Source organism: Hydra vulgaris, chromosome 03 (assembly GCF_038396675.1).
Source record: "Hydra vulgaris chromosome 03, alternate assembly HydraT2T_AEP".
NCBI lineage: Eukaryota > Metazoa > Cnidaria > Hydrozoa > Anthoathecata > Hydridae > Hydra > Hydra vulgaris.
Genome location: NC_088922.1, coordinates 8,817,011 through 8,843,976, shown reverse-complemented (window position 1 = coordinate 8,843,976; position 26,966 = coordinate 8,817,011). Strand labels below are relative to the sequence as shown.

The window sequence follows — 26,966 nt, the reverse complement described above, 5'->3', positions numbered from 1 at the left end:
TATTTGTTGGATATGTTGCCAAAAAACATTTTTTCTTTAAGTTACACCTTTTTTAACTTTATCTTCATTGTCATCTGATGCAGTTGGTGAGTTAAAAACTATTTCTTTATTAACTGTTTCTACTCCTATTCTTAAAAGCTATAGTATAAGTTTAGTCCCTTTTTTTATTTTTTTTGATTACACCTTTTTTTCTTATTTAGTTTCATCAATATCTGCCACAGTTGGTAAGTTTAAAAAAAAAATTTTTCAGCTCTGTATAGAATTAATGCCAAAATTAAAGTTATTTTGGGGCAATTCCACATCAAATCACCCAGTTCATTGAACCATGTGTCTTCCTTTTGTGTTATATTTTGACACATTATTCCTAATTATAAAAAAGTATTGCATGCAAAATTTCAGCTAAAAAAGTTTAGCGGTTGACAAGATATTGCAATTTTAATACTGACCTGGTTTCCCAAATGACCCGGTTTTCATAACACTCTGAAAAAACATTTTCCTTAAAATAATAAGAAATAAAAATGGCAAAAACATGAAAATGAACATATATAATGTTTTTTTGATGCTGAATTCAATAAATGTACTTAAAATGCTCAAATATAAAAAGAACATGCATAAAAATTAACAAAACAACTAGTTTCTATAAACCAACTTTGGAGCCCAATATCTCAAAACACCCCCATCAAAAAAATTTTTTTTTTGCTGTTAATATTTTCAGCTGTTTATAATTTTACTAGGCACAAAAAATCTAACTGGAAAAACAACTAAAACATACGGAACTTTAATTTCAAAGATGTATTACTTTTTCAAGAAGTTCCCAAAAAATATTTGTAAATAAAATAAAGTTAATCGTAATTTAAAAAGTTACCTAAATATACAAGATTTGTAAAGGTATCAAAGATGAAAGTTATTTTGACTGTGTTTGTAATAGTTTACAATATTGCTCCCATTTTACTTTTACTTCCTCTGTTTCAGCATTTTCAAACACATAGTTTCTACCAGAACTAGAGCAAGCTTGTGGAACAGATAGTTTTTTCAATATGTTGGTGTTTGGAATAAAACAGTAGTCGTCTCTTTCAGGCCAGTTAAAACAGATTGATGGACCATTTGGATGAAGAAACTTAACTTAAGCATCAATTTCTTCTAAGTTGGTTTTAGTTACAATGCCGATCCACCACTTATCATCACAGACTACAGCGACATAACAACCTAAAGTGACAGTATCAAGTTGAGATATGTCTTGTTTCTTTTTAAGATTGTGGATTATTGTATAATTAGTGTCTGTACTACACCTCTTTGCCCCAACTTTGTTATCTCCAAGATGTATAAATTGATGAAAGCTACGAGTACCAGGTAGAGTTGTTACACCAGTGTACCTTTCTTTTTGCTCTTCACGTTGCAATTGTAAGTCCAATCCCTTTATGTAAATGAAGTTAACAACTTTGATTTTATCAATACAAAACTCATACATAGCTTCTGATGTGAGAATTTGGTTTCTGTACGGTCGTTTTAAACTTTCTTGTGCTGTTAATCTTTTTACAGTACCACCTATCCCATCGCATGGTTACTTTCTGTGGGACGTGGCAAAAACGTTCCATTCAATTTTAAGGCAAAATTCGCTCTCTAGTTGACATAGATTGTAAAAGCTTTTACAATTTTTGTACTGTCCTGCGCAACCATCAGTGAATAAATGTAATTTAGACAGATTGGAAAATTTTATTTTTAATATTTGTATGATTAGTTGGAATATTTTTTACACATAAGTTACATCATGTATAACGTCATCTGATATAAAACAGTAAGAAATATGTTTCAATTCACCTTTATCATCTTTATAGTATATGACTAATGGATGTAAAGAACATTGTTGGTTGTTCCAATGAAAGCTCTGTATTTCATCTTGGACAACAAAAGCATAATTTTCAGCAAAGTCGCCAATAATGATAATGTTTGACTGATCCATATATTGTTTCAGTTGGTTAAGGTAATGTGATTGAGAGTGAGCAATAAAAGAATGAGCTTGTAGCTTTTCAAAACAAGATGCTATTAGTTCAACAAACGTTGTAACATCAGCTGTTAAACTTAATAGTGTTGCACGGTCAGTAGTTTGCCATTGCTTGTAGTGTATCTCAAAATCATCTTCGTATTCTCCAAAAATCTCATACAAATATTTGGTGAGGGGTTCTTTACCAGGACAATCATCACACTGTGCAAGCACGCATTCTTTGTTTTCTACTGAGCAAACGGTTTTTGAAAGTAAGTCCTTATACTTTAGTCCAATATTTAAAGCATCTACTAGCAATATGGCATTTTGGTGATAAGAACAAACACAAACAGAATGTGTACCACTTGCACCTGGCAAAATGCACCACTTTGGTCTAAGTGAAGCAAATTTTGAGTAACTTATTTGTATTTCTGGATTGTTTTCTTTGTATAATGAATATAGTTCCTTTAAATTACACAAAAGCAGTTTTTTTTGTTTTTGGACGTTCTTTTGAATGCTAACATAATCTTTTTTTCCAGGCATAGTTCTACATAAATCACTTGAATCATAAAAAAGTTTAACAGAATCTTCTATTTCTTTTTGTGTAATTTAAAAGACTTTCCCTTTATACAAAGGTGAGATAGCCAACAATCATTTTTTATTAAAAAGTTGTCTAGCCTATTTTGCTTGGTATTCTGTAACTGCAAAGTTATTTTGTACTTCCAATATTGACCAACTTGGGGGTGCCAGTGTTAGAAGTTGAACAATTGTTCTTTTGTCAGAACATAGAATTTTTTCTTTTATCAAGCTCGTAATTTCATCAAAGTTTTCATCCTTCTTTTTAATGTCATTTGGTTCATAACACAGTTTTGAGGGAACATTGAATTAACTTTCAGTTTTTCTAGTAAGGTTACTTACCATTTCTTTGATGCGCGCAACTTTTCGCTTTCCTTCTGAGAGTATATGTTTTGATGACTTTGAATGAGATTTTAGAGGAGATATATTAAAATTTTTAAGTTCTTCATTGATCTCCTGTCTTTTTTTTTTGAATGATGATATTAGAAAATCTTCATCTTGTTCACCTTGACTTTGCTTCTCTTCTTTAAGATCTGCTTTTTTTGCAATCTTTTGCTTACAGGGTTTGCAAAGTTTTTTCCCAGGAGCAATATTTAAGCTACTTCTCATCATGTCTTGACTCATTTATCGTAACTACTCTAAGATTTTCTAAAAGTAATTGAATTGTATATATAATTGCATATAGCTTTATGTATTTTGTATATAGTATAATTGTATGTATAGTTGTATATTGCTTATCTGCACAATTGTTTAAAACATTGTTTATGTTTTGGAAAACACAAATTAAAAAAATATATATATTAAAATACTTAAATTCCATTTTTACTTACTTGTAATTTTCTTTGTATGTTTTTTGAATGGATCACAGCATGCTTTCTGCCATATAGGATACATTTTCAAATAACTTGTAGCATGTTTTTCACATAATGTTGTTAAGTTTGATAGTTCAATGCTACAGCGTAATGATATAGCTATTTTTTCTTCGTTGCTTAAAGTTCCAATAACATCTTTTTTTTTTAAGGAGTCTTTTAACTAAATATAATATTTTACAGAATTCTATTTGAAAGTTTTTTAAAATAGCTTATTTTTCCAGTTAGATTTTTTGTGCCTAGTAAGATTATAAACAGCTGAAAATATTAACAGCAAAAAAAAATTTTTTTGATGGGGGTGTTTTGAGATATTGTGCCCCAAAGTTGTTTTATAGAAACTAGTTGTTTTGTTAATTTTTAAGCATGTTTCTTTTATATTTTAGCATTTTAAGTACATTTATTGAATTCAGCATCAAAAAAAACATTATATATGTTTATTTTCATGTTTTTGCCATTTTTATTTCTTATTATTTTAAGAAAAATGTTTTTTCAGAGTGTTATGAAAACCGGGTCATTTTAGGAAACCAGGTCAGTATTAAAATTGCAGTATCTTGTCAACCTCTCAACATTTTTAGCTAAAATTTTATATGTTAACTTTTCTTTTTAAGATGCAACAGCCAAAGACGTTTTTAAAAAATTTGTAGACCCATGGTTCAAAATTTTCTAAATTTTGGGTGATTTGATGCGGAATTACCCTTTGGCTAGTTTTTTTACCTTTAGCTTTGTCACAATCTGCCATGGTTGGTAAGTTTGAAAACAGTTATTTTTTTAAACAACTGTGTATAGATTTGTTGACTAAAACTATGTATTTTTTTTTTTATCTTTAACTTTATCTACATTGAGTACAGTTGGTATGTTATCCTTTTATTATTTATATATTGTATAATACTTAGTCTTTTGATTATTGTTTAAATCGTTTCGCAAACATTTCTCATGTTTCCTTCTTGTTTAGATGAGGGTTTATGGCTTCATCAACTTTTAAGATTCTGTAAGTACATGAGTATCATAATTTTTGGTGTTATTCATAATAGAATAAACATGTTGACGCTTTAAAAGTATTTTAGTAAAAAAGGTATCATTTTTGTTGTCTTTTATCATTTACTCGTTGTAGAATACTTTATCTTTTGTTATTGTTTAAATCATTATACAACCTTTCCTAATGTTTACTTGTGTAATTGTGTTTTCATTATATACTTAGTCAATAAAGTTGTTGCACAGTTTATCAAGAAATCCCTATATCGAAAATTTGCAACTGAAAACGTCATAACCTTTTTTTTGGGTTGTTTACTTTTGCTTTTGTGTTTTTTAAAATACAATATGATAAAATAATAACTAGAATGAAAACTAATAAAGAAAAGAATTAGGCTCTACCTTTCACAGAACAATTGCAGAGTGCAGTGACGGATCTACAGTACGGCGGATTAGGCGGCCGCCTAAGGAGAATTACAGTATTATAATTAGAGTGTACCTTACTTTACATTGTTGAAACTTTAGAATTTTTTATTCTTTACGGTTGCACAAAGTTGGCAAACAACAAGGTTGCAAACCGCGGAATTGAGCGTACTGTTAGAAACTATGATTAGGCGGAATGGCTTTTTCACGCATAAGGCGAAACAAAATTTTGTCTAATCTGAGGCTTAAAAAGTCTGGAAATAAAGAAAATATGGTTGCTAAATTAAAACTAGGTTGATTAGCTTATAATTTAGACATAAGAAGTCTGGAAATTAAATTTCTCCGATTAGGTTAGGGATTTTGCTTTTTTTGAATTTCTTAATTAAGATGTCTAATATTTTTGATAATGCACGAATTGCTTTAGAGAGAAGCAATATAGTTACTCTCGAGGAGATTAACAAGAAGTTGTCCCTTGAATTTGATTCTCTGTGTTTTTTAACTGAAGAAAACTTGCATTTATTAATTAATCAAGTTCATCTAAAGCGAAATAACTGCGCAGAAGCATACTTAAGCAAAAATGCAAAATCGAATAAATTGTACTTATTCGGTAAGTTATTATTTGCTTATGCTACAGATTAAATAACTTAATGTAAATAGAACATACAAATTTATTTACATTTAATCAGAGGTTTTAAAGAAATCCGTAATAATAAAGTCACACACTTAAATTCATCTTAGATCAACTTCATCTGGTAACTGTCTCAACATCTTAGTATCATTAGTTATTGTAGGAAATAATTCATTAGTTGATATTTTAAGGGTTCTCACCTCAATGGAATTGTGTGTTAATGCTGATTTTTATTCGAAACATCCAATATTTAATGATATAATAACCAGTGGTAAATATAATTTTTTTTCTTATGATAACATTTTAAAGATGATGTCGTCTAAAACTGTTGTTGATCAAGATATCACTAAAAATAAAGAATGTGTTTGGTTCGAAGCAATTAATAATTGCTTTGAAAATCAATGGTCATTTTTTACGTGTATCTCAGGTCTTTCATCTATCGTCAGTTCACAAATTTTTTGTCATTATCCTGAATTTGGACTTGATTGTTTTTTTCTGCATATAGCAGATTAATAAAACCAAGGGGTAACGAGTTGAAGCCAACAAGAAACAAAGTAATACATATAATGTAACAAAATGCTGTTTCGTTAAAAAATTCTTTATTTAGTAAAGAACGTGTTTATCCCAGATAATTCTTTAAATTTTCTAAACAATAGAAAGTTTTCAATGAAATGGCTGGAGATACTTTCTTGGCATTGCTATTCTAAAAAATTAAATGATGGATTTTGCTTGCCATGTATATTATTTGGAGATGATTTTCCAACAAAGAATTACAAGGTTTCAGTGTTGTTTAAAAAACCACTGAAAAATTTTAATGATGTTTTCCCAGCCTTAAAACGCCATTGTGATCCAAATATAAATGGTTTGTATTCTCAAACGCAGAGTCTTTTTAATGATGTTATGAGACAAGCTACTGGTGATACAAAACCTATTTATGATATCATAGATCAAAACACCCTTGCAGAGATATCTGAAAATAAAAAAAACTTGGGCTGATAATTGATACTATTATTTTGTGTGGCCGTCTAGGACTTGCTCTAAGAGGTCATAATGATGACTCTCAGTATCACCCAGAAGTTGAACAATATAGTACCTCTTGTAATGTTGGAAACTTCATGGAAATTCTTAATTATCATGTTAGAGGCGGTGATACTGAATTAGAAAATCATCTAAAAAAACACAAGAAAAATGCATTATATCTTTCAAAAATTATGCAGAATAAAATAATATTTTCTTGTGGTGAGATAATTTCTGATAAAATTGTTTCCAATATAAAGACTGCCAATTTTTTTCTATTTTATCAGATGAAGCCATTGATGTTTCAAACAAGTTACAAATAGAGTTGCGTTATGTTGACAGTGGTAATAACATTGTTAAAGACTTTGTTAAATTCATACCCAACAACAATGGTTTAGATGGGGAAATTATATCTGTTAACATTTTAGACACCATTGGATCCCTATGTTTAGATATTACTAATTGTCGAGGCCAAGGTTATGACAGTGCTGGAGCTGTAGCTGGAACAAAAAAGAGAGTTGCTGCTCGAATATTAAAAGTTAAACAACAAGGTTTTATAAACTCATTGTTTTAGCATCGATTGAAACTAGCTGTGTGTAATTCTTGCGAAGTTCGATTTCTCTGTAATGCAATGAACCACATAAAAGAGGTTTTTTATTATTTTAATCTTTCTATTAAAATAAATTCTATCATCAAGACAATGATTTCAGAACACTGTCCAGATAAAAAAACCAAAAAAACCTGAGAGATGTTTGTCGAACTAGGTGGCTTGAAAGAATAGATGGGTTAAACACATTTTAGGAGTTGTATGTTCCATATAGTTTATTCCTTTGAAGCTATAAGCAATGACAGAAATAAATTTAGGGCAGACTCCCATACAAGCTACATCTTTATTTAAATTGATTACTACCTTTGAATTTATTGTTTCTTTGGTTGTGAGTAGAGCTGTTTTTGATGAAGCACATGTAGTTACTAAGATACTACAATCTAGCAGTTTAGATATTCAAACTTGTATAGATCTTATCTGTTTGAATAATAAAATTATGGCTTTTAAAAACAAAATTAATAGTTTTTATGATAAGCGTTATCTTGATGCCAAAGTTATGGCTGAACAAATTGGGGTTGATGAATGTCGATGAGGAGCGGTTGGGAGGCAAATCCACCGCGATAATCATCCAACAGAGAATACATCAGAATATTTTAAACGCGTTTAAACCATCACTTTGATCACTTAGATTTTGCTCTTTCTGATAGGATTGGCAATGACAATTTGACTTTGTTCCACGGCTTGAGTATTATCCGTGATAAAATAATTTCTTTGTTAAATGGTCCATCAGAAAAAAATAAGTGGAGGGAGAGCTTTAAAATTTTTTCAGATTTTTTTTTTGAAGATTTGCCAAATCTATTAGCTTTAGAAGCAGAGTGTCATCTTTGGGAGGTATACTGGACTACCACTAATTATCCCATTCCAAACAATGTGTCTGGTACTCTAAAAACTTTTGCCAATATTTTTGTTTGCTTGTAGTTATTAGCAACTTCACCTCTGACTACATGTTCTTGTGAAAGATCTATTTCAAATCTTCGCAGATTGAAAACCTGGTCAAGATCAACTATGTCTGGAGATTGTTTGAATGGTGTAGCATTGATGTATACACATAAAGACAATTCCAGATACTCAAGAAGTTATTAAAAAATTAGTGCAAAGAAATGGTATTCGTAAGTTAAACCTTTCGTGAGAACATGAACGTCTCAGTGGTTCAGAATTTGTATAAACTTTACTTGTATATATATATATATACATATATATGTATATATATATATATATATATATATATATATATATATATATATATATATATATATATATATATATATATATATATACATATGTTATATTTAATATTTATTGTTATATTTAATTAAAAAAATTGTCTTTAATTATAAAGCTCTTGGTTTTCTTTTCAATTTGCAACCTAATGAATAGTTTAAATAACTAAATAGTTTCTTTAAGGCAGATTAATTAAAGTTCCATTAAATCCATTATTTGACTGTAGAAAAATATCTTTAGCCATATGTGAATGATATTTGTAATCCTCAATATTGGCTAAAAATCGGCATATATAAAAAAAAGACCATTGTTAAGGCTGATGCTATATGGTACGCTGACGGTAGTGCTGATTCTAATCTGAAAATCACTAAATTATTTTAAATAAAATTACTAAAGAAGTTGCGTTCTTATTTCTATAAAGGGATGCTATCACCAGGTATCATAGCTACAAAAAAAAAAACATTTCAAATCATGCAAATATGGTGGTTCCATAGGGGAGGAGATGCGTTGGCAGCCCCCCACACCTGGTGCAACGTAGATGAAGTGAAAACTTAAACAAAGGGAAATGGAAACTTTTAAAAAATATGAATCCGAGTGGATAGGGGGAAGGGGATTTCATAAACAATTAACGGAGGAGATATAGTGTTTATTTGGTATCTGAGAGTATTAGTGTCTGGGAGGAATTGGGTTATGGAGCGGTCCCTCAAGCTCCATGAGCCATATTTAATTCTATACGATTATACTTTACGTAGATAACACTAAAATTGAAAACATTGAGTTCTATATCCATAAACTCACAGAAGATTTAAATGATTATAATACTTGAGGAAAAAATAACACTTAAAGATAGTACTAAAAGTTTAGTCATCCTAAATAACACTGAAAATACTGATGTACAAACACTAAAAAGCAGAGCATATTTCTCATTAATAGAGAGTTTTTTAATAATGGTATTGTTAATATTGACTTTTTGGTTTTAATTACATGACTCCAAAACAATGTGGTATTAATTACATAAGCATTGAACAAAATACAAAAAAGTGGCATGATTACAGAAAACATAAAATTACAGCTGGTTGACTATCTAATTTACTTGGTTTTTTTGGGAAACTTGTAAAGTTTTATATTATATTGGAATATTTTTTTAAATAGGATATCAACACCAGGCACCATTTAGAAAATATTTTAAAAGATTATTTATTTGAAAACTTCTTTCTAAGGCAAACGTTAAAAAATGACTATATTTTATTAGCCTTATTAACAATAAATATGGTTGTAGCCCTGATACATTAGGTCCATCAAGAAGTTTGTGAGACTAGAAAACTCAAGATTGTTTTGATTGTGTTGAGCCATGATCAACAAGTAGGAAATTTTCCTCAATGTTATGTTCAATGCCAGCTACAGATTGAGTGTACAGATGAAAACTTTACGTTTTTTAATCATACCTGCTTGAGACTAATACATCAAACATTTTTAAATTAAATAAAATAACACTTTATTAGTAATTGTTGAAGAAACAGTAAAATTAATATATGATTGAAAGAAAATAAAAAACTGAAATTATCCTGAAATCAAGTTTTGCAATCTAATTTTGTTATGTCAAAAGTTAAATTTGGCAATCTGGTGTTTTTATGTTAAAACCATTAAGAAAATTTATAAAAAACATGAGGTTTATTTTCATTGTAATTATTTTGAGATAAAAGCAATTTTAACATTTTGAAATTTTATTTTTGAACTTGTATATATAGTCTGGACGCTACATGTAATTTTTTCTTGGAAATAAAGTGGACATTACAAAAACTAATTAAATAGTTTAAGGTTGATGTCTTGAGTAAGAAAAACGTTACGCGCCATTCTGAAAGAGCTTAAAGGGTCAAATTTGGGTCCTTATTTGGTACTGATGACGTCACGCTAATTTTTTTATTAAAGTAAAAAATTCAGATTTACGTTAAATGTTAGATAACCTCTTAAGAAAACCTTATAATAAATAACAGCATCTTGAAAAAAACTTACGAGCAGTTCTAAAAGTGCTTAAAGGGTCAAATTTGGGCCCTTACTTGGTACTGATGACGTCACGCCAATTGTTTTTTCAAATATACATATACATATATATATATATATATATATATATATATATATATATATATATATATATATATATATATATATATATATAAATATATATATATACATATACATATATATATATATATATATATATATATTATATATATATATATATATATATATATATATATATATATATACATACATACAGGGGCATAAACAGTATATGTATGTATACATACACATATACAGGGGCGCACAGTGTATAGGCGATCCGGGTCAGTTTCCCCCAGGCAGCACGTTTATGGGGCATCATTAATGGACAAAAATACTAGAAGTATTTTATTATTTTTATTATTTTTATTTTAGTGATGCTAAGGTAGAGGAATTCAGTAAATTTTAAAGGATCTACCCCGGACATCATGAAGTCTTTATGAGCCCCTGTTCATATATATATATACATATATATACATATATATATACATATATATATATATATATATATATATATATATATATATATATATATATATATATATATATATATATATGTATATATATATATATATATATATATATATATATATATATATATATATCATAAATAGATATTTAATCAGTTTCAGTAAATCCTGAAATTGCATCGGAATCAGTCGAATAATATTCTGTTAAAGTATCGTCCCAATCATTTGTGTTTTCACAAGATGAATAGTTGCACAATTCCGAACAATTTAATCAGTGTCATCGACAAAGACAAACCCGTGTTTCACATTTTGACTTTTTACATGCGCAGGAAATTAACTACAAAACATCTTCTGGAGCAGGTGGAATGAGCATTCATTCAACCTCAAGTTGATCAGTTCCTTCAGATGTTGTATAACCTTTTCTTCCTTCATGGCATTTCTGATCACGATTTATAGTTTGTTCAATCCATTGGTCAGATGGAACTTTGTTTAACGTACCGCTCGTTCTTCTTACGGAGAAGTTTCCATCCCTGTCAAAAAGATAATAAATTATAAAGATTTAATTTGAAGCTATTTTTAAAACTAAAACTTGTTGAAATCCAAATAAAATATTTTGGAGTACAAGCTTGCATAAACTGTTGATAAATACTTGGATGCGTATTTATCAACAGTTAATGCAAGCTAGTACTCCAAAGTTTTAGGAGTTTGCATCATTTCAGTCCAATAGAAAGTTAAAAAGCGAGAATAATTCGGACGACCGTTTGCAAAAAACTACGGTAACATTTGGTGTGTTGCCTCCAAAATGAAGAGTCCAAAAAAAATTTAATACTTCAATAAAGGAAAACCAAAGAGTGGAAGTTGGTCCGGAATTTTTGATATCATTTAACATATTTGAGTAATCATCTAAAGTTTTGAGGAAATCATAATCAAATAAGGATTTCAAATTGTCATAATTCGTCTAGAAATAATCAAAGTGTAGTTTTAAAATCATCATTAAATTGAATGAACTATATAAACTGAATGCGGTAGTGATGTAGTGGTAGAGCACTCGCTTCATAAGCGAGAAGTTCTGAGTTTGATCCCCACCACGTCCCTGGTAGTACCGCGCTCAACATGTTTCTCCGCACTGCGGCCTTGTTCGTCGAGGTTTGTGTTTCGGAGTTATAGAGTTGAGAGAGGGTTGTAACTACAAAAAGTAGCCTCCCCGACTGTAGTGGTCTTCTCGGCCTTGAGGAGGTGAATAAAAGTAAAAAAAATCACAGACATGAAGCATATTAAGGCAAACTAATTTACCTCCTTTAAACAGTTAACGAACTCAGGTGAGAAAGAGATGTGATTCAAACGGCAAAGAAACCACCCACCGGCTATATCAGCTTCAGTTATCCAGTCTTGTAATCCAGCATCATTAAATCTTTTGCCAATAACACCTAGAAAAATATAAGATGTTTGAAATGCACCCATTTGGAGGACAATAAATCTTTTAAGATCAATATGATTAGGGTTCATCAGGATTTCCATCGCTTTAGCATATATAGCTTGATCCATTGCAACGTCAGTTTCCAAGATTCTCGGCTTTAGCTTTTGACTGGAGCAGAACTTCAAGCACTGTGCTCAAGTTTGTAGGCGATGAGTTAATAGCAGGAAGATAGCTAATAGTGTGGATATCTTCTAGTATCCTTAGGTGTAATTAGGTAGTTAAACAGGGGTCTTTTATAGTTGTACGTAACAAAACCAGTGATAATATAACTTTAAGGAAATTATTGTTTGCCATTCTGTGCCCGATATACTAGCCATGAGTCAAGGGATGTCAGCTTTACTTACAGTGTTTTCTTTCAACATGTTTGCTGCACTTTCCGTTGCGCATTTTGTAAGCGTTTCACATCCGTTCCTATCTTTATTAGTCTTTTTGCGATAGCAAATGCAGCATTCTTTATCCACATTAATTTTTCCTGAAACAAGGGAATTACTTTAAGTTTGAAGTAGTTCATAAAACAATAAAAAAACGTGAAAACCAATTTAAAAAACGTGAAAACTGAGGGTAATTTTCTTTGTTTTGCATTTCCCACCCAAGGGTTTTTTAATTTACCTGATCTATCTCTTTTCCGAGCTGAGATTCTGCGCTCAGATGAGGATGCATCATCCATGCCTACACTCTCTTTTTCGGCTCTATTTTTCCGATATTGTAGAATGTTTAATACCTTTATATTCACATTCTCATCGTAACATCTTTAATGAAATAAGAGAGTTGTTGGGCACGTATCAGGTAGAATGTTTATGATTTTAAAATCATTTCAAATTTGACTAAAGTAAAAAAAATATTATTATCAAATCCATGCTATTTATTGTTTTTTCTGTACCATCGTTTTAGGCATATATTAAGAAATAAATTGAGTTGGACATTTAAGTTGTGACTTACCATGCATTCTTCACTTTCGCAAGCGCATTTTCAGTAAAACCACGCAGATTGTTATTATTATGACCAACTTCTCCTTGATGAAGTATGCAAGCATTTTTAATTTCTTTTTTAGGAGCTAGATTAAGGTGCTGCGTTTTTTTGCTACTCGTCATTATTTACTTTAACAATAATAAATAAAATAAATGAAACACATTTTGTTAGTAAACAGGTTTTAAAAAGTAAACATTTTTTAGCGTAAACATAATTTTAATACAACATTAAGCAGCAATTATAAACAAATTTGTTTTTAAATAATGTTTATGAAATTTTAATTACATAAATTTTAGTAATTATATTTAAAACGTTTAATTTTACAAATTATTAACCCTCTGTCAATAATTTGTAAAAACTAAATTAATGCTTTTCGATTTATATAAACATGGCGAATACTTTATACTTAAAATCTTTTCAAAAAGTTGCAACTATTTTTGTCCCTAACTAAAGTTATAAGCAGTTTCCGAGCGGCACGTAAAAATTTTTAAATTTCTTAAGTTATATGGAACAAGTCTATACAAAAATTAGAATGTCCAATCAAATTGTTTAGTTTTCCTTTTTTTTTTACATATAGCGACCAGACTAATATGAAGGGTTGCTTTTATAATTTTTATAACGATAATTTTCTCTTTGCTGAATTGTATTTTTGCTTCAGCATATCATTTTTTTTTATGATTGATTCAAGTTTTATTATAGCTAGTCAGTTATTTTGCATGTTTTTCCTTATTGTTCAAATGTAATAATAATGTCTGGCAAATTGTTTGTATTTTATCTCTTATTTTGTAAACTTTTTTTAAACAACTTTATATAGGTTTTTTGTACACTTTCTGATCTTGTTAAACGATAGTATTTGAGTAGACCATTCGAATCTTTTGATTTAAAATTATTATAAGGCATAAAGCAGAAGCACAGTACAATTAAAGCGTTTTAAAAATCTAGCCAGAAAAAGTATACATATTAAGATGTAGAACACTTGTTGATACTTTATCAAGCTGAGAATTTTTAATTTTTTTCTCGACATAAATGTGCGGACCGCGTGTTAGTGTACGGACGAATTGAATTTTGGTAATATACGTAGGTAATTTACCTAGTTAGCGTTTTGATTTCGTTACGTCGCTATTCAAAAAAAAAAGCCTCTGACAACGACAACGACAAAGAATCAGTTCGTGTTTTGATATCGTAATGGCGTACAATAATTTCGTTTTCGTTAAAACGAAAGTTATCACGTGCTATCAGTGCTCCTAACATTTTCCCGGTAAAATTAAATACCTTTAAAAAAAAGTTAAAATAAAATTAAATTTAAAAAATAATAATAGTTATTTTCTTAAGTTTATGGTTGGCTCTGTTAACAATGAATCTAATAATCAAATGGAATGGCAAAGAATATCTGCTTGAAGACATTTCAGAGCAGATAACAGTACTTCGACTAAAAGAGATTATATATGAAAAAACGAAGGTTAACCCAATTCATCAAAAGCTTCTTGGTATTAACTTTAAAGGTAGATAGTTCTTTCGATACAATTTTTAAAGCGTTTCTTATAAAATTTTAATCATCACATAATAAATTATGCTTTATTAAATTTACTGTTTTTCAATCTGAAGCTAAAAGTTGGTTAATCCTCAGTTAACCTTAACCTCAACAACAACAACATTATATTTAGTTTTATTTAGGTTTTGTTTAAATAAATAAACTTTGTAATGTACTCAATATTCTTGATGATTCACTCTCTTACAGCAGAGCTATGCCGCGAACAAACTAACAAACAAACATATATAGATACATTACTCTTACATATGTTATTATTTTTATGTGCAAGTTTTAAGGTTCAATAAATAGTTTTTTAGTTTGGTTTTAAACATGTGTATTTAGAAATCAAAAAAAAAAAAGAAAGGAAACATGTATATTTGGAGAGATACAAATAAATTCATAAAAAGTTTTCATTTCATTCTTAAAAAATATTATTTAATTGAGTTAGTAGACAATTCCAATCTTTAATTGCTGAGCTAATAAAGGAACATTTCCCCATAAGATATTGTATTATGGCTTCAAATATATTGGTGACCTCTATTTAAATATCTCATAAAGTGGCTCTTTACCTAATTACACAGAGTACATTATTCTTTAAATATTCATAGAAGTTTTTTTTATTAATTTTCAATTTTTTATATACCATAAATAATATTAATTAAGAGTCCCCTTAAGTATGTATCTGTGTTAGAATTATATGGCAGAAATTTAAATATTCTAACAGCCTTTTTTAGAAGGATCCTTAGACAATTTATAACTGATAGGTTTGACCCCAGGCCATAAGGCTATATGTTAAATGAAAATGAAATAAAAGGGAATAAATATATGAACAGGTTTTTTCTTCTACGGGGTGTCTTATTTTAGATAAAATAGCAATGCTGTTTTTTAATTTAGATGAGATATTATTATAAGTAATCCATGTTAAAATCTCATTCTCAAACCAGTATAATTTTTAGAGTTTTTAAACTCCTTACAATAAAGCTTCAAATATAATTTCCCATTTAATTTAATTTTGATTTGCATGTCATTTTTTGTACATTTTTTGCTTGCTTTTAAATATTATCAGATCGGCCTTTTTTGTATTAAAGGAAATTTTGTTGGCGTTTAACCAGTTAAAACTAAATTTGTTTTAATTGGTTAAAATTCAGAATTTTTTTACAGTTGTAGTTGACGAATTTATTAATTTTTTTGGATAAATTTGCTTAAGTAAAGAATTTTTGTATTGTTAGCAAAGTCTTGTACTCTACAGAATTTTAAAAGTTTAGATAGATAATTAATATAAATAAGATAAAGTAGTGGGTCAAGAACAGATCTCTTAGGAACTCCTCCTTGTACATTATTTAAGTTAATTGTACATAATTGAAGTCTATATTTGATTTTTTTCTTTTTTTGTCTTTACTTAATATATACACATTACTTAATATATACTTAATATATAATCTTTACTTAATATATACACATTTGCAAATACCATCATATACCTTATATATAATAATTTTATTCTTACATTTACTATTTATTAAATATTGGCATACATTTATATATTTTTAAACTCTTAAATTTATTTCCAACAAGATTACAAGCTCCCACTATTAAGTTAGGAGTTACTATAAAATAGAGAATAAGTTAAAATACTAGGTAATGTATAACCGAAGACTTAAAAAGTTGTAAGTTGTATAAACAAGAAAATATGAAGATGGGTAAGAGTCCCCTTAAGAATGTATTTGTGTTAGAATTATATGGCAGAAATTTAAATATTCTAACAGCCTTTTTTAGAAGGATCCTTAGACAATTTATAACTGATAAGTTAAAATACTAGGTAATGTATGAAGTAAGTAAATATGAAGATGGGTAAGAGTCCCCTTAAGTATGTAACCGAAGACTTAAAAAGTTGTAAGTTGTATAAACAAGAAAATATGAAGATGGGTAAGAGTTATAAGGTTTTATTGATGTTCAAGGAAAAAACTAGAATAGCAAAAAAATTTTTAGCATGAAGGGACATATACAGTATAAGGATGCCTTTTGTTGAATAAAAAGCCAAACAAGAATCAGTTTTGGTTTATCGTAATAGAGATAATAGCTCATTTGAGCATTGACCATGATAGCATTTGTAGGGAAATGAAAGAAGTGTAACCTTACAACAATGGGAGAGTCAAGCTTGGCAGATAAAGCCGATTTAATTACATTTACAATGTGCCTTTAGACTTTGTCTGAGAGTAAGAGGGTTATTATTTGTCAATATAGTGATGCCAACAATATTGCAATATTTATTTGTGATAAATAAGTTTTGTTGTCTAACAAAAATTTTAGAAATTTTAAAATTTTAAGTCCAGAATTTTAATCCATAAGTCGCTGCAAGACTTAGACTGTTACAGAAGAGAGATCAGATTAAAAATTGGCTGCTTGTTCTAAGCAATTAAATAGTGAAGATTTTTAGTCAAGACAAGAGTATAAAGTTGAGTCGTCAGCAAATAGAGCTTTAGCAAATAGAGCCACTTTAGATTTCATAAAAATCATTATTGTAGATTAGAAACAATACAGGAGCAAAGATATAACCTTGTGATACCCTTAAAGTTACTTGAAATAAAAAAGACTGTAGGCTTTCAAGAATAACTTTAATACTGCAGTTAGAAAGAAATAATTTAATAATCTTAAAACCTTTAGATAAAGGAACTAATAACAGAGTGATGGCTAATTGTAGGGTAGTTGGAGAGGTCAAAGTGTTTTCTAGGGTTTTGAAAAATTGGAACCACTTATTTAGCACTTTAAAAAAATTTAGCAAAATTGAAGAGAGTTCTGGATAACGGTTTTTTAAGACTATGATGGAAATCTTGTCTAAAGCACAAACTGTAGAAGTTTTTAATTAAGAACTAACTATAGCATTGGAAGCCAGAGTGATTTGGATGTTTAACAATGGGTTAATCTGTTTAACTGTCAGGAAGAGTATGGCCATTATAATCAAGAGTCAAATTAGAGTTAGATTTCTTTGCATATAACTCTGCTTTATTCTGGGGAAAAGGTAAAAATCAGACTCATAAGAATAACAGAGCTTAACATCAAACATGACTTTTTTACATTGGCTTCTTGCAATAATGAAAGGACATGGCAATAATAATATTTGTTCTTAAAAGAGATGTCTTGTAAAAAAGATGAAAAAAATTATTAATGTTTAATAAAGCTCAAGATGGTGAAAAATGTGGAGTAGAATGACTTGACTAAAGCTTGACTTAAAATAAAATGAGCTTGACTTAAAATTGAAAAGAAGTAATTAAAGCTCCCAAACTTTTATTCCAGAAAGAATAAAAGCTTCCAAGATGCATGCATAATACGGATATTAACATATATGTTTGCTGTTTATAATGATAGATGCTGGCATACAATATTCTTGCATTGTTACATAAACTCTAGTATTTATATGGTGTAGTATTTGCCGAAAGTGAAGATGATCAGATGGATGTGTGGTGTGACTCTAGCAAGACAAGAAAAGGAGGCATAATCTTTTACAGATTAAAAAAAACGTTGTATCGAACAAGGTTTGTCAGAAAAGAATAAAGTAATTTTGGTATCAGCATGTAGAGAGGTAGTAGCTTCAGTAGAAAATGGTAGTGGTTGAAGTAAGAAAATTGAATAAAGTGCCTTATATATTGTATGAATGAGCGTTGGTTAAATGCTCTAGATTGTTTATATTAGAGAATCAGCATAAAAGAGGAAGGCTAAAGCCTGATGATGATGATGATAATGATGATCATCATCATAAAGATGTTGATGATGATCATGGTCATCATCATCAGGCTTTAGCTTTCCTCTTTTATGCTGTTGATGATGTTGATCGTGATGATGATAATGATGATGATGATCATCATTATCATCTTCATCATCATGATAATCATAATCATCATCATCATGATAATGCTGATTATGATGATATGTTGATCATAATGATGTTTATATATGCATAAATGTACAAAATATAACATGAATTTTTAATAAAAATAATATACTTTAGGATGTATAAATGTTTATGCAGCCCCAGTCACAAACCTGGCCCCGGCTATGTTTTATCGAACCTAGTCCCGGCCCCGGTCAAATATCAACCCCGTCACTTACTATGTAGGGGAGTAAACTTACTATGTAGGGGAGTTTTCTCACCATAAATGGGGTCGTTTTTGAAAAAAATGGGGTCGTTTTTGAAAAAAATGGGCAGTTTAGAATAGCAAACATATATTTTGCTCAATTTTTGTATTAAAATTTGCATGAAGCAAAGAGTAATTGGTAAAAAAAAGGACCCCTGTACGTACATCAAAAGGTAAATAATTTTTAACGCAAAATAACAACTTGAAACAAAATAAATTACGTCTAGAACTAATGTTTTCTTAACTTCCCTTTTTTATGATTGTTTTTATAAAATTATGCGACATTTTAAATATAAAATAACAACTTACTATTAATGATTGTTTAATACAGAAACAAATTTTCTTCTATTTATCAAAGAGTATAATATAATTTCTTTTAATAAATAATAAAATTAATACTTTTTAATGACTATTTCATGCTTTGCCTAGTTTGAAAAGTTTATTCTTGTACATTTATTCATAGTTGGTTTTATTAACTTTTATAACTATTAATAGTTTCATTGAAAACGCAGTTGTTGTTATAAGTCTTTGTTTACAAAATCAATCATACAAATTGCTTTAAAAAAAAATACAATAACCTAAAAAGCACATACATCAAATTACATTTACTTAAAAAAAAACATGCTTTTTAAATTAAAAAGTAATAATATACAACTAAAATCTATTAAATATAATAAGCTTTACAAACCTTTGATAATTTAAAAAGTATATTCAAAACTTCTATTTTTGTAAACAATTAGTAGTTTAAAATGTTTACGGCTTTGCAGATGTATCTCTGTGAATGAGCAATAGTATTAAAATATTAAATTAAATTAAAATAATAAATTAAATTAAAATAATAATTTAAATTAAAATAAAAAATTAAATTAAAATAATAATTTAAATTAAAATAATAAATTAAATTAAAATAATAAAAATTAAATTAAGATAATATATATTAAATTAAAATAATCGCTTGATAACATATTCTTATTACTATTAACGCTAGAAATTTCAATGAAAACTTAAATAATACAATCTTTAAGACAGAATACTCTAGAATGTTATTTTGCATTTTTGTAGATTTTGCGGGTTTTTAGTGTTTTCAAATATTCTTTAATCTGCACCATGATATTTTAAGAACATTTAAGTTTTTTTATATTTCCATGTATATCCGCAAAACAAAATTTTAAAAATACATTAAATGTTCTTAAAACATCTAATAAATGTGGCCAAGTTGTCGCAACTAAATATTATTTTTGTGGTTAGTACTCGAGTGTGATCGAGTTTGATGGACATTCCCCATTCTGGGGAATTTCCATTTTTCTGAATATTTTATCTAAATGGAAGCACACTGTTGTTTCTTTCTCATTTATTGGTTTCTCCAAATTGCAAACTTGCTCCTTTTGCCTCAGTCAATAACAGTGAAATAAATCTCTGATTTATAGTGAGTTACATCAATACCTTAAGGGTGCCAGCTCTTTCCAACTTCAAGATTTCCTTCCCATCTAATTGGCGCAGGATCCACTGATAAACATCTTTCACAACTTTTTACAACTGATTCGATGACTTTTCTACAAGCTTTCTCCTTTGGGTATGTCTGTTTTATCAGATTTTGAGGAGATTTTATCAGATTATCAGGGTTTGATTGACTCCCAAGTGATATGGGTTTTGAAGCAACTTTACATCAGGCAGTACAACATATGCTGTCATTGCAGAATGGTTTGAATGCAGTTTGTTTTGTGGTACCCTTGTAAGAGTGTCAGCTTTGTTTTCTGCTGACTTTACCAGAAAAATTTTTTTTTGTAAACATACTCTTTCACAAGGTCTTCAATTAACAACAACCGGCGATGGACAAGAGTTGTGGGTTTTTGCCAATAATTATGGAGTTCAACTAGCTGACAACAGTAGCAGAATCACAGAATTTTGTTCCTTGATTAAGTCCTTTTTATAAACGGCTTCTAATTCTGTGAAATTAATGTGAACCGTATTGTCTTGTTTCCTCAGCCATGAACAGTATTCTACTATTTTCCCAGCCACTTCCAAAACTATGCCAACAGCGAAACTGCTTGCATTGTACCACACTGTTGCTTCAGAAGTGTTTTTGATGTTCTATGACCCATGAACAGGATCTTCCTTTGTAAGTCTTTCCTTTAAACTGCTTACTAATTTGACAACACGTTCATTCACCAAAGGGTCCCATCTACAACTACTTGACACCCTTTTCAGATAGCTGCACGAAAGCGCAGCCAGTTTGTTATCAGAAAATGTGTGATCAGCTGACTGCTCCAAGAAAAGATTTGCCGTTCTGTCATTTTTCATTCAGGAGCTTTGAGTATGTTGTCACGCAATCCAAGCACATGACCACTAACAAGTTTTTCCGGCAATTTCAATCCAAGCCATATTTTTTCAAGAGCTCTTGAACCCTGCAACATGACACTATGTTAGTATTGATGATAATGCCATCATTAAATGAATCCATCCCAGACTCGACCACTTTGTCTAAAGACAATACCTTTTTTAAGATTTTGGTCATTATTCTGGGTGCCAAATTCAAATCAAAACCCAATCTTGTTACACTGTAATGCTGCCCTTCATATTCCACAACTTGATATTACCATAATTTTTTGTCAATATGTATATATATATATATATATATATATATATATATATATATATATATATACATATATACATATATATATATATATATATATATATATATATATATATATATATATATATATATATATATATATATATATATATATATATATATATATATATACATATATATATATATATATATATATTTATATATATATATATATATATATATATATATATATATATTTATATATATATATATATATATATATATATATATATATATATATATATATATCAATATATAAACAAACCACAGCTCAGAGAAAAACGGAGAAAACTAATTAACCTTTCAACTCCTACATTATTGCGTCATGGTAAATTATTTACCATAAAATATAAAATAAGAGTATGTTCAGACGATTTTCCTTACAGATCACTATAGTTTGAAAATTGATATCCTTCGTTAAACTTAGACTACAATGCTCAAAGACATATTATTAAATGTAAATAATACACCTTTTTCTAATGGTGATCCATCAGGTTATGTTTATAATTTATATATATTATATAATTTAATGTTAAACGATAAAATATAAAATAGAGTATCAAGAATTTAAAAAGGAAGTTGATAACTTGAAAAAAGAACTTTAACATAAAATTGAAAAAAATATAGATTTATATAATAAATTAACCTCAACCACATCAGTTAATACTATGTAACCAGACAAAATGTGTATATAAACATAATGCAAGCAAATCATGTTATTTCAATTGACTTAATATTTATTATGTTTTGTGACTTTTATACTGGCCTTACATCTGTAAGTGCGTTTCATGAGTTACATAGTGCAATATCATCATTAATTAAAAGAAGATGGGGTGGTGTTAAAAAAACATCTGCAGTTTTTTGAATTTTAAAGAAAAACTTAAACTTAACAGACCATATTGAAAGTTATGCAGCAAAGATGAATTTTTAATGATACTGCAGACTTGGTCGGGAAGCGAGAGCAATAGCTCTCGAGTACTGACCACGGAAATAATATTTAGTTGTGAAAAACTAGCCAGATTTTTTAGTCGTTTTGAGAACATTTAAGTTTATGTACAGTGAAACATGTATGTCTGTAAAACAAAAAATTTTTGTTTTACAGACATACATGGAAACATGCATAAACTTGAATGTTCTCAAAACATCTTGGTGCAGGAGAATAAAAAGAATATTCGCAAACATTTAAAACCCGCCAAATCTATGATCAAACTAATTCTATTGGTTCAAAAGATATGCTGACTATGCGAAATAAAGTTCTAGAGTATTCTGTTGAAATGTTTAAAAAATTGTATTATTCAATATTTGTTAAGTTTTGAGATATCTAGCATAAATTGTTTTAAGAATATTTTATCAAACAAACTATTACTTTAATACTATGGCTCATTCTCGGAGCCACACCTGCAAAGCCGTAAATCTTTCAAACTATTATTATTTGTTTACAAAAATAAATGTTTTGAATATATATTTTTAAATTGTCAAAATTTTGAAATTTTATTATATATTATAGGTTTTATTAGCATATTCTTATTTTTTATTTAAAAAGTATGTATTTTTTATGTAAATGTAATTTTGTGTATCTGTTTTTTATTCTTATCTAATCTCTTAAAGCAAAATTTACAATTTATTTAGTAAACAAAACGACTTTCAATAATAATTGCGTTTTCAATGAAATTATTGACCATCAAAATAAATAAAACTAATTATGAAATAAACATACAAGAAGTTTCTGGTTACTAAACACAAACATTTATACAAAGTAACTCGCGGATGAACAATCACCACGCCTGTGGTCTCGACAGAACACAAATGTGTATATATATAAAAAGTTATTATATAACTTTCTCTCTATATATACATTTGTGTCCTGTCGTGACCACACCGCACTTGTAGTCACGACAGGGCACAAATGTATATATATATATAGAAAGTTATTATATAACTTTTTATATATATATGTATATATAGAAAGTTATTAGATATAAAGAAAAGTTTTTAAGTTCTTAGATATTGGTTTACTAACTATAATTATTTTCGCTTCAGTTGCCATTCTTACAAACTCGTTATACTTAAAGTTACTTTTTTCTGTTTTAAATACTAATTAAAATTAAAAAAGCCCACTCACTAAACATTATCAGCTGTATTGTGAAGCAGTTCCGCTTCCTCTTCATGAAGTATTTTCAACCTTTTTAGTTGATTTTTATCTAGTTAATTTAATTTCTGCAGTAACTCAATGATTTAATTATTTCATTTGAAGACCACAGGGGAAAAAGGGCACATGTCAAGGGGACATAACTCAAATAATTTTCCAATTATTTGAGTTATGTCTCCTACTATATAAACATAAGCCTGAAGGTTAGCGAAGTAGTAAAATCTAAGCCAAAAAAGGCTTATGTAATGCTAATGGTAGGGAAGGGGGGCTATAGCCTTCTCTAACCCCCAACCCTCCTTAATTCAGCACTGGAAATAAGACACAAGTATATAAATAAAAACTATATTATACTTTTTGATAAATAAAAGAACATTTGTTTCCTTATTAAGCAATCTTAAGATGTTACTTTATATAAAAAATGTCGCTTTATTTTATAAAAAAAAATTATAAAAGAGCGATATTTCGAAAATATTTGTCCTAAACGTAATTTATATAGTTTTAAGTTTTTACGCGTTAAAAGTTATTTTCTTTTCCTAGTTTATTTTATTTTTTTGTAATTGTCTCTCAGCGGTCCAATTAATCTTATTTGCGCTTTTATGTTATTTTATGAAATGTTCTCAACATGACTAAATAATCTGGCCAGTTTTTCGCAACTAAATATTATTTCCATGGTCAGTACTTGAGAGCGATCGCTCCCACTTCCCGACCAAGCCTGATGCTAATGAAACTAAGACTTGAATTACTGACAACTGATCTTGCTGAAAGGTGAAAACCTCTAGTTCATTTTTAAAGTACATGGTTTTTGTTCCAAGTAAAGATGTTGTAACACAGACAATGCCAAACAGATTTAAGAAATTATTTAGATTTGCACTAAGTTTCAGATATAACAGATTTTTTTTATTAAACCAAAAATTTTTATTGAACTAAAAAGACTTACAGAAACTAACATAGAGTGAATATAAACATCACAACACTTTAAAAACATTAGTATCTGTAGCTCCAAATTCATCAATTATTTCTTTAAATAATTTCTAAAGCTTACAGAGGCTTTATTTCAGATAAAGAAATTACAAATCACAACAACTATTTAGATTGCATTCCAAAATACTCTCAAATTATGTAAGATAAAGACTTAAATATTATTACTGAATGTTCTGAGCATTTCATCTGCTACACAGTTTCCTCTTGTTGGAAAGGTGCAGCTCAAATGACTTGACAAGTGACAATGAAAAATAAAAAGCTAAAGAAAACAAAAGAAATCGCTATTTTAAGGATATTAGTTAAATATGTTATTAGAAGACCAAAAGCGTTTCGAGTTTTGGCAACAAAGTTTTCACTTAGAAACTTTAAATGGAAACTCTGTTTTATATATTCAGGGCTCTAATTAAGCGTATCACGATTACTTTTCGCACCTTCGCGATTAGTTTTTTCTTAAAATTTATTTTTTTGCGATCTTTCTTTTTTTCGTGATTATTCTTTTTTTATTTTAGAAGATTAATACTCTATTCGCGAATATTTAGTGTTCTTTTACAGAATAAAACTGCAGTGACTTCTTTAATGATAATTTTTTTTTTAAAGCGGAGCATAAAGTAAAAGAAAGAAAAATAAAAGATTTACAAAATCAATTAGCAAAAATGTTCAAATGCAGGAAAATGACCGATTGTTTAAGGAAGGAAAAATTTATAAAAAACAAACGATTAAATACCTATTCGAAAGAAGAAATAAAAGATTTTGATTGAAAAAAGAAATAAAAGTTAATTGATTGAAAAGTCACTTTCTTAACTTGAATTCTCAAGGGCTTTATTCCGATTTAGCTCATTCATTATGAACAAATTTAATGATATTTGTTTATTTTGCGAAGAATAGTGGAAGGCAATATAGACTCTAAATAGTTATTAAAAAAAAACTTTAAAGTTTGCTAAAGTTAATGCGAAAGTAGAACAAATGTTTTCATGTATAAATCGCATAAAAAATGACTGGAGAAGTTGTCTTCTCCAGTCATTTTTTATGACTTTATACAAGATCTCTTAAAATCTCTACTTCGGATAAGTGAAGAAGGTCCTGAGATTGACAAATTTGAACTTGATACTGCTATGGACGAATGGTATAATGATAAAGTTAGACGATTGTCAGCAAATTTTCATCGTTATCTGGAAAAAAGAAAATGAAAGTCAGGAAAAACAGTCATTGATCTAGCGACAGTTACAATATCGGATTTGGAAGAAAGTGAAAGCAAGGACGAAAATTTAATATTCTAAGCATTAAACTAGTGAAATGATTACAAAATGATCAAAATATTTATGATTACGATCTAATACTTTTTCTATTAGCAATCAAAAAAGTATTAGTTCGTAAAAGATTCTATTATTTAGACACATTTTTTTCTTTCGCTTTATTTTATTAAATAAAAAAAGTGAATGCTAACTTTTATTAAAAAATACATAGAATAAAAAAGCAATAGATAAAAATATCATAGGAATTTGATAAGGTTACTTAGATAAGGAAACTTACTTAATAAGAATGTAATTATCATTCTTGTTTGTGATTGTGTGGGTTTTCGTGAAAATGTTAAGTTTTAACATTTTATCGCGATTATGTTTTCGTCATTTTTAATAGTTTTTTATAACTGTTTCAAATTTATAGATTATTTTGTAAGAGTTTTAAATAATTTTTTTTACTGTTAAAAGTTTATAGAAAATTAAATATTCTGGGTGTTTTAAACAGTTTAAAATATGTAAATAAAATAGAAAATGAAATAATTAATTAAAAGAAGATTATATCAAGTTCATTGATTTTCCAAAAATACAGCCGTTAAATTTAATGCAGTATAATAATAGAAAAATGTAAATTATAACTAAGGCTACTTTACAACCGCTGAACGTAAATGTTATGACATCTTATGCAAAAATGAGACTTATTATATATGTTATTATAAATAAGTTAAAATAAATCATGCCCCCTCCCCTCCGGCGGGAGTGGAGGAGGGGTTATGAGTAACAAAAAAATCGCAATTAGATTTTTTTACGTTAATTCGAGCCCTGATATTATATATATATATATATATATATATATATATATATATATATATATATATATATATATATATATATATATATATATATATATATATATATATATATATATATATATATATATATATATATACATATATATATATATATATATATATATATATATATCCATATATATATATATATATATCCATATATATATAAAAATATGGATATAT

General features: G+C 28.3%; 1 protein-coding gene across 2 annotated transcripts in view; it reads left to right on the top strand.

Annotated features, from left to right (window-relative positions):
* The first annotated feature begins 14,392 nt into the window (after positions 1-14,392).
* Positions 14,393-26,966, top strand: part of LOC100203759 (ubiquitin-like domain-containing CTD phosphatase 1) — a 52,280-nt gene continuing 39,706 nt past the window's right edge. Inside the window, exons 1-2 of one of the 2 annotated variants that reach the window (XM_065792260.1) lie at positions 14,393-14,526; positions 14,601-14,770. In XM_065792260.1, coding sequence (XP_065648332.1) covers positions 14,623-14,770 — 148 coding nt within the window. In that variant the 5' untranslated portion in view covers positions 14,393-14,526; positions 14,601-14,622. The other variant, XM_065792259.1, reaches the window with a different exon arrangement.